Source organism: Phyllobates terribilis, unplaced genomic scaffold, assembly GCF_046119375.1.
Source record: "Phyllobates terribilis strain yellow unplaced genomic scaffold, ASM4611937v1 Scaffold_7__3_contigs__length_470593459, whole genome shotgun sequence".
Classification (NCBI taxonomy): domain Eukaryota; kingdom Metazoa; phylum Chordata; class Amphibia; order Anura; family Dendrobatidae; genus Phyllobates; species Phyllobates terribilis.
In genome coordinates, this window is record NW_027362767.1 from 44,353,354 (window position 1) to 44,363,438 (window position 10,085).

Here is a 10,085-nt window from a genome sequence, read left to right on the forward strand (position 1 = left end):
CCCCCAGAGCTGGATTCACAGCTACACTACTCTCTACTGCTGTATAATACTCCATACTGCTGCTGAGCATGTGCTATGTAGAGACAGGAATCCCTCATGTGTGCTGTGTATGGGAGACATCATAGCAGCTACTCTGCACCCACTAGCCCAGAGACAAATGAAAATTTAAGAATCTGCAGGAGGGAAAACTGGTAATTGCAGGATACGAGTCACATAATGGCCAGAAAGTGTTATTCCTCCTTTTGTGAAGTCTGGGTCTCCACTGTCGACGAGCACCAACCTTTTCCGTAAATTAAGACGCACAATTTACCATTTTCAAAATGTGTTTATTTAACCAACAGAAATGAACGCACAAAACGCTGGCACTGGTAAAACAGAGGTGGAAGAGTCTAGAACCGACGGCAGGCAGCAGCGGAGAATTCATAGTAAACAGCAATGAGTCTCATAGTATACAAAAGGCAAAAAACAGTCACACGGTAAAATGCGTTATCCAAGGGGAAGAAATGAAACGGTGTCTGATGTGCTTCATATACAGAGGCGAGCGGCACGTTCCTGGTGACCATGGGGCCCCTACTCCATACCCAGCTCCAGTTGGTGCTGATCTCTGAGGCCAGAACATTTATAAACTGTTTTTGTAGTGTGTACAGATCCAGATGTGAGGTGGGGCCCCCAATAATGAACCTCAGGGTCTTGTATTAAGAAGTTAATGCACCAACAGTATTTACCACCTATTCAGATGGTAACTGCATGACTGATGGCAATCTGATCTCTGGGACCCCCTCTGAGCATGAGAATGGGGGTCGTTTGTCACCTTGCCAGTGGAGCTGTAATATGTACATGTGACCACTGTCTATGGGGAAGGTGGTCGTGCAGGAACACTTTTACATAGGAGCTGCAGCGCAACCCCCCCCCCCCAATTTTGGAATCATGAAGAGGGTCAGACCCCTTCGTGATCATAGATGATGTTTTGTGGTTTAACCCTTTTAATGTCTGCTCTACCTACTCGCATTTCCTATGAAATAATCCTGGAGCTTTTCTTATTAAAGCTCTGCATTGTGCCGTTCCTCTCATTATTTCTGGAAACGTACGATCCATTGGATGTCCCTTGTAAATAAGGCACCTGTCTACCAACTCCGACCTGGTCATCAATGATTGGATAGTGTGAGGGTAGATTAACGCACCCATTAACAAGGGCAATGCCGAGGTGACAATTTAGCCATACTTTTCCAGGAGGAATAACAGAAGAATTACAACGCAGTCCGAAGAAAAAAAATCTTCAAATTAATCATTTTTTGATAGGAAATGCATGTAGGAGACAGTAGAGCCTCCTAAATCAGAAGAACATCATTGAGGTACAGATAGAAAAATTTAGCAATTTGTAGAGATTTTTGACTGCGCGGGTTGTAAACATTGTTCCAGAATGTCCGGGTGCCAAACCCTCGTCTCCTGCACAAATGCGACACGGCCTTAATAGAAAGCCATATATAAAGAGCACATTATACCGACCGGTATCGCAGGATACACTGATGTGCCACGGGACCGCATGCAAGGCTGCTCAGAAGCATATCCATCACGGACTCACAGGCATCATGCAGGAATGGAAAAAAACAAATTATATATATATATATATTTTATATATATATATATATTAAAAAAAATTAAAAAAAACTATGTAGATTGCAACGAATACGACCGTCGTGACCCAACAAGGCGGCATGATTTCATGGGCTAAGAATATATTTACCCCAGGAAACACAAATGGACTATGAGCTTACACTCCAATGTGGCCCCCCTGGAGTGTGTCGCCTCGGATTTCCTGGGTCCCTAAAAATGCAGGAATGTGTGCAAGTGCTCGTGCCATCGCTGGTCCACATGGCACCACATGAAGGGGCAGGGGCGGCATGGTAATAGTGCTGATATGTGACTGCACTTTTAGCCTCATCATGCAATCCCCCTGGTGTCACTTATGCCCAGTAATCAGAAAAGTTGCTCCCGAGAAAAAACAAAACATAAAATTAGCAAATAACTGGTATTCGGTTCATATTGGAGGGTCCGATCCGGCCCTGCTTGGACCACCTGAGAACGAAGTATCCCACAGCCACCAGCAATGTCTGTCCACAACTTTGCAAAATCCACTGCGATAGCTCTGCTGAAAACTGTGTGAGGTCAGTCTGACCGATTAACAAAAATGGAACAGGTTGCTTTTAAGCTGTCAGCATGGAGTGAAGTGGCGCCTGTTTTTGTATGGGCAGAACTTAGTGATGAGCGCAAGTGCTCGCTCCTCGAGTTTGCACAGAGTATCGCGGGTGCTCGAGTACCCACATGTTTTCCGGCTGTTAGAAAGCCACAAAACATTCAGAGATTGCCCATGTATGTCAGGCAATCCCCGCATGCTTTGTGACTAACAGCCGGAAAACATGCGGGGACTTGAGCACCCACGATACTTGGTGCACACCCGATGCAAACTTGAGTAATGAGCACTTGTGCTCCTCACTAGCAGAAATGCTAACATATGTTACCATACAATGCCCATTACCAGCTCCTATTAGGGCTCAAGGGTTGTCACCCAGCTTTACTTTAGTCCTGAATGGCACATTTGCCTAATCAAAAGAGTATTCGAGTGATAAAAATATATCTTTGATAACGGTGATCCCCCCGATGAATTAAGTAAAGACTGGACGGACGGACGGACGCACTCACTCACTCCACTCCATTCATTCATTCTCTAAGGGTCTGATGGAGAAAGACTGAACCAAGCGTGTGCGGCCACCACTCCATTCCAATGGGGAACATGGGACCCCAGGTCTGGCAATTAAGTGGGGCATTAGAGGTCAGACCTAAACCGTTCTAGAAGTTATCACAGACTTACAATTAAGAATGTAGACTCTGGATGTCGTCCCACGTACTGAGAGGTTAGAATGGAGTTCATAAATTTACCAATATACAATCTGCATCAATTCTCCAAGATCTCTGCTTGCAGTCAATCAATAGGAACCCAAAGGCTGGGGCTACAGGGCGACATTGACCACGACACAGTTTGTGCAGCCATAGATCGGTATATGCTGCTGTTACATCTCATGTGAATAGGTCACATTATGACCCTGATGGTACATGTCGCAAATAAAATCATATCACTTTGAATTAGCCAAAAACACGTATTTGCAGAAAACATAATATACGGCCAGACAGCGGCGACTGTAGGTCAAAGTAGATGTATATACCATGTGTGCCAGGTAGGTATATAAACCAAGTGGGTATAATAAAGCCTCATCAGAGGTAGATCTGGTTAGTAAATGCTGGTCGTCCAGTGTGGTCAGGATAAGATATTCCAGTACTTGTGTCTCCCACTGCACACGGCTCAGGGCCGATGGCTCCTGGCAGTGAAAGAGTTAAGCCGATTAGTGTTGCACGATATTACTAAATTTACATTAAGAAAAAAAAAAAAAAAGTAAAAACCCTGCACATCTTTGCAGCACAGACACTTGGAGAGTGGGCGGACGTGAGATATGTGAAGTATAGAGGGAATATACTCCAGGCTCAATTTACATAGAAAAAGACAGATTAGTGAAAAAATCCCAGTTTCTCGAGCAGCCATTCTTCGGTCAGGTCTTCGGTGTTTCTAATCTCGAATACCTTAAAGAAAAAAAAAAAAAAAAAGTTTTCATGTTTACATTTCTTACAATGCTAGAACATATAAAAGGGTGTGTATATATTTGTAACCATATTTCATTGCGGGTTCTTTGGAGCAAGGCTGAACATACTCTTCAATCAAAAAAATTAAATTAATTCTTACGGTTTTCTGTATACAGCTCCCGTGCAGAGCTATTTGTCTCCATGGTACTAACGTTTATTATATACAAAATGTTTAACACTGTCAAAACAAACCGGTAATGTACGAGCGTAATAAAATAATAATCACCTTTGTAAGTTCGGCTTTCTGGACGAGTTTATTTTTGCTCCCAGCGTACATCATCTGCTGTTCTGGTTTACACCCTAGAAGAGCAAGAAAACAAAATAACAGCAAGAAAAAAAAAGTGCACATACAAATCTGACCCTACCGAGAAAAAAATAAAATAGTGATGAGGATTTAAAGGGGATGTCCAAGATGACCCCATTATTGCAGAGGAGACCTCTGGACAGTGCCTTCTTAATCACTCCATACTCATCTCCTGCAGCAGCTCCATTCCTGAGCTGTCGGTGCAGACTCTCCCATCACAGTGGTCGCTTGACATTGTTCTATCAAGAGACCGCTGCAGCTGATCAGTGGTTACGCGGCATAACATCGGCTGCAGAGGTCTCATCACATAATGACTCCAACATGGCAGGAACGACCCCACTGCAGAAGAGGACTATGGAGTGATTAAGAATTGATTGTCCAGTGGTGGACAACCCCTTTAAGGCGGTGTATTCTAAAGCTGTCAGCTGACCATAATTCCTCCTGACCCCTCCATATAAATGCACACTCAACTCAGGCGAGCGTGCATGTGCTCTAAAAGGGAAGAGATGAGTACACGGCTGTCAGGAAGACGGCGCTTTACGGTAACCATTCTGCAGACTATTTCTAGATGTCACCTGTGTGTTTAACTATTCGAGTACAGTGCAGCTTTCTGACACCTATTAGTAAGTGCTGGACTTACCTACAGGGCTGGAGAAAATAAAACATAATGGATAAGACACTCTCCCGTCTTCGTGCTGGTATTTATAGCTGTACACTATGAATGTAAGGCGAAGTTAAGGAAACTTCCAGCTCAGCATAGAAAAATACTTAGATCTGAGAGTCCTCAGTGGATATATATTTTTCCTGGCTTACCATAGGGCATGCACACAATCTGGTTTCAGATTGCAATTACTTTTGTCCCCCTCCTCCCCACCACTGCTCACTTCCGATGAGAAAGGGAACGGCTTTGGAAATGATATTAAACACCAGGTGAAATTCATACTAGAGAGTGTGGAAGGGAAGTTCCCACACCTACAGTGCTGGCAGAATGCTGAAGAGGAATCGGCTACTTTAAAAGAGATGGCGATTTACAGTGCATGAGAATTGGCACAGCTCCTGGACATATTAGAGGATTTAATATTGTGTGGGGGATGAGGACAGGATGGTGTTTTTCTGCAGGTTTTGTGTGGCAGAGAGAGGTGTAGCAGGAATCTCCATCACTCAGCACGCCATACATAAAAGGATATCTGGGCTGCCTCTCTGGAAGCTCATCCTTGAGTTCATCTGGAGAAATACCCTGCACAGAAGAGAGAAGCAGCAATTACTAGGGAAGGAGCTGTGGGAGCGATAATTGCGGAGCGGGCAGAGCCGTGGGGACTCTCCTGGCAGCTCACAAGGATTTAATCACAGTGGTATTTGTATATCACCCGGGAGCAGTGAACGCTGCGGAGCCGCTCTGCCCAGACGTGTGTTATATTCTGGTGCCACAATACCCCTCTGCTCTGTCATCAGTGACCGGACCAGTGGCTCTGCAGCTAGTCTACTGTCGGCCGACAGGGCTTGCTGGGACTTGTACTTCTGCAACAACTGGAACTCGACTTAGTCATTTAATGATTGTGGCCTGTATGTGGGTCCAGTATATTCCTCTAACATAAAGAATAAAATCCATGTGGTACTGACCTTGTGTTCCTCCTCTAGGACGACCAGACGTCTGTCCTTGTCTATTTTCACTAGAAAAAATAAAAAAACAATTAGAAAATCGATCTACAGCATCCAGCGCCCACATTAGTGGCCTGTGGCCGTCAGACTAGAGAGACCTGGAGCCGCACACTGGTATCGCCCCCCCCTCATATATAATAAGCTCTGGAGGCAGATTCTCAGGGAGATCCATGTCCGGTCCATAGATCTTAACAGCTCATTTACATATTAAGATTTATCTAGAATAAGACATCGGATCACAGATATCAAGGTGTCATTTGGCGGAGCCCAGCCTCCACCCTAGTCGCCACGGCCTGACGGAGCCCAGCCACTACCTGTAGAAGCAGCAAAAAGTATTGCAGCTCTATTGAAGCAATACTACACACAACCTGGGGGCAGGAGTGATGCCATTTCTGCAAGAATGCAGCCAATTTTGTAATTCTGGACAACTTTAAAAAGTTAGAAGCTTATAAAATATTTTTATAGACATGAAGGGTTGGGGAGCACCCTTGAGACCCTCCTATAAGTACACTAGGACCCACCAGCTGTCAGTGATTTACAGAGTAATCTATCGCTTGCACTGACTCGTCACTCACTGATAATTGCAGCATTGCTTGTCTCCTTGCGGAATCGAAACTTCTTCAGCTTCTCCACAAGTTGCTCGTCCACTTCACACACAACCAGGGACTCGCTCTACAAAAAACACAGAAAAAAGAAAACCCAGTAAATCACCCAGCGTATCAGAAGTCCTCTGGAATCAGGATGGTTAAAAATCCCGCTGTTAGGCTATGTGTCCACGATGCAGAAATGAAGCAGAAAATTTCTGCATCTCCCTTGCAGAAAAAAACGCATACAGATTGTGCATGCGTTTTTCCTGCAGAATACATGCGGAATACATGCGGATCCACATGCAGATTGACAAGCGCTTTCCAGGCGATAGCATCACTTGGAAAGTGCTTGACAACTAGGTCACACTGTATAAATCCATGCAAACGGCATGGATTTATACAGTGTGAACCGTAAAAATAAAATAAAGCTATACTCACCCCCGATGCCCAGGCGTGGCTGCAGCGCTGCTTCCTGGCTGCCAGCATATCGCGAGACAGAGCGGTGAAGGGCCTGCGGTCACATGACTGTGACGTCACCGAAGGTCCTTCAGCGATGCAGGCATGCAGAAAAGCCTTCGGAAAGGTGAGTATAAACTTTATTTATTATTTTATTCTTTTTTTTACAGGTACAATGGTACCCAGGTCTGGATGAGAGTCTTCTCTCCTCCAGAACTGGGTACCATCCGCACATAGAGACGCATAGAATTCGCTTGTAGAAATGTACAGACGCGCATTCTATGCGTCTCAATGCAAGTCAATGGCGGGAGTTCCGCTGCGCTTCCGCAAAATTAAATGACATGCTGCGGATTTTTGTACGCAGCATAAACGCTGCGGAAAAATCCGCAGCATGTGCATAGAACATGCGGAATCCCCTTGGGGACCATGGGGTACGGATTACCTAGCGTTTCACAAGCGTTTACGCTGCGGAAATTCCGCAGCATAAACGCTTGAAAAACGCTACGTGGGCACCCAGCCTTAGGGGGTAAGCCGTACTTAGGGTCACAGTAGGATTATAAACCATATTGTTACAATTCAAGCCGTATTTCAATCACTTGTCTATAGTATATGCACATTACAAACATACACTGCAATATGCATATCAAGTTACCACCTGTATTATACTCCAGAGCTGCACTCACTATTCTGCTGGTGCAGTCACTGTGTACATACATTACATTACTGATCCTGAGTTACATCCTGTATTATACTCCAGAGCTGCACTCACTATTCTGCTGGTGCAGTCACTGTGTACATACATTACATCACAACACGCATCTCCAGGATGATTGGTCCATAGGACTGTTGGGTAAATTGATATGTAAGTGATAAGTGTGTGTGCCCAAGATGCGTTTTTTAAGCGTTTATGCAGCGGCAAAAATGCTGCAGAAACGCTTAAAAAACGCTTGGTAGAAGGTCTGTCATGTTCCCCAATGATAATCCGCATGCTGTGCACATGCTGCCAAAATTTTCGCTGCGGATTATCATTGCGGAAAAATACGCAGCATGTCCATTAATTTTGCGGACACGCAGCGTAATTGCCGCCATTGACTTGCATTGAAATGCATATTATCCGTGTTAGCACATTTGCACACACGGATAATATGCGTTTCAATGTGCGGATGGTACCCGGGTGTGGAGGACAGGAGACTCTCCTCCGGACCCGGGTACCATAGAACCTGTAAAAAAAAGAATAAAATAAAAAATAAATATTATACTTACCTTCTGATGGCCCCCGGTGTCCTGGTTTTCACTTGCTGGCAGATCGCGGTAGACTACACTGAAGGACCTGCGCTGAAGTCATAGTCATGTGACGGCAGGTCCTTCAGTGTACCGCGAGCTGCCAGCAAGCCAGGACGGAGCAAAGCAAGACACCGGGGGCCATCAGAAGGTAAGTATAGATTTATTTTTTATTTGTTACCATTCTTTACGGTCACACTATATAAATCCATGCTGTTTGCATGGATTTATATTGTGTGACCAAGTTGTCAAGCACTTTCCAAGTGATGCTAAAATCACTTGTCAACCCGCATGTGGAAACCCATGTGAAGAACGCTTCACATCCACATGTCCCTGGCAGGAAAAACGCATGTACAATCCACATGTACAATCCGCCAGGGAGATGCAGAAACGCTCAGGAAAAAATCCGGAGCATTTCTGCATGGTAGGCACATAGCCTTTAGGCTGTGTGCCCACGTAGCATTTTTCAAGCGTATATGCTGCGAAATTTCCGCAGCGTAAACGCTTGAAAAACGCATGTATATCCGCACCCCATGTTCCCCAATGGGATTCCGCAAGTTCTATGCACATGCTGCGGATTTTTCCGCAGCGTTTATGCCGCGTTCAAAAATCCGCAGCATGTCATTTAATTTTGCGTTTCCGCAAGCGGAATTGCCTTTGTCCAATGCATAAAAAACGTAAGGCAATTCCGCATGTGGAAAACGCGTGATAAACGCGCGATAAAAACGCGTGCGGAATTCCGCATGCGTTTTTCCGGGAGAGGACTTGCATTTAGGCTATGTGCCCACGTTGCATTTATGAAGCAGAAAATTTCTGCTGCATAAATGCAAGTCCTCTCCCGGAAAAACGCATGCGGAATTCCGCACGCGTTTTTATCGCGCGTTTATCACGCGTTTTCCACATGCGGAATTGCCTTACGTTTTTTATGCATTGGACAAAGGCAATTCCGCTTGCGGAAACGCAAAATTAAATGACATGCTGCGGATTTTTGAACGCGGCATAAACGCTGCGGAAAAATCCGCAGCATGTGCATAGAACTTGCGGAATCCCATTGGGGAACATGGGGTGCGGATATACATGCGTTTTTCAAGCGTTTACGCTGCGGAAATTCCGCAGCATATACGCTTGAAAAATGCTACGTGGGCACACATATGCTGCGGAATTTCCGCAGCGTAAACGCTTGAAAAACGCATGTATATCCGCACCCCATGGTCCCCAATGGGATTCCGCAAGTTCTATGCACATGCTGCGGATTTTTCCGCAGTGTTTATGCCGCGTTCAAAAATCCGCAGCATGTCATTTAATTGTGCGTTTCCGCAAGCGGAATTGCCTTTGTCCAATGCATAAAAAACGCAAGGCAATTCCGCATGTGGAAAACGCGTGATAAACGCGCGAAAAATGCGCGATAAACGCGTGCGGAATTCCGCATGCGTTTTTCCGGGAGAGGACTTGCATTTATGCAGCAGAAATTTTCTGCTTCATAAATGCAACGTGGGCACATAGCCTAAACTTCCATAGACAGCAATGCCAGCAGCGCCCCCTGCCGCCTGCCCCCCGTAGTACACTGCACTGCAGACATAACTTTCACTGGTTTCTGCTGACTGCGCCCGGAGCCGCCCAAACTCCAGTGTCAGGAGGGAAAAGCTGATGTCAAGTTTCCAGCCCTCAGGCTGCATTTCCTGTGCAGCGAGCGAGGAGTCTCCCAGGAATGAAGGGGAGGGAGGAGGCTGGGGCTGCCGCATCTCCTGTCAGTCACAGCGGCGTCCCCTCCGTTAAGTCCCCGCTGCCCACTCACCATCTCCGCTCCCTGGCTGACAATACTGCGGTAATAGCTCCGGCTGTGTCTGGAATACTGAACCACCACCCTGTGTAATAGGGGGGAAATAAAAAAAAAAATAAGCCTAACGTCACGTGACTTTGGAACAGCCCAATCAGAAAGCCAAGCTGGCATCAATAGGCGTGGTCTGTGAGAGAACCAACGCGAGCTGCCATCTTTGTAAAGGGCAAGCTCATATATTTTCCACAGTAATCCGATTTGGTGCGTGTGCTCGTTGTGGTCTGACTTATAAAAGTGGCGCACACAGTTTACAACCTCATCTGTTTTA

The 10,085-nt window shown here is 45.6% G+C and overlaps 1 protein-coding gene across 1 annotated transcript; it reads right to left on the reverse strand.

The window, feature by feature from the left end:
- Positions 1–305: 305 nt before the first annotated feature.
- On the reverse strand, positions 306–9,920 carry GMFB (glia maturation factor beta). The gene is made up of 7 exons (XM_073638460.1): positions 9,776–9,920; positions 6,232–6,328; positions 5,618–5,667; positions 5,183–5,234; positions 4,638–4,718; positions 3,920–3,993; positions 306–3,633 (listed from the first exon to the last, which is right to left on the reverse strand). Exons 1-7 carry the CDS (start codon positions 9,776–9,778, stop codon positions 3,562–3,564), a joined length of 429 nt encoding a protein of 142 aa, XP_073494561.1. The 5' UTR covers positions 9,779–9,920; the 3' UTR covers positions 306–3,561.
- Positions 9,921–10,085: the final 165 nt, after the last annotated feature.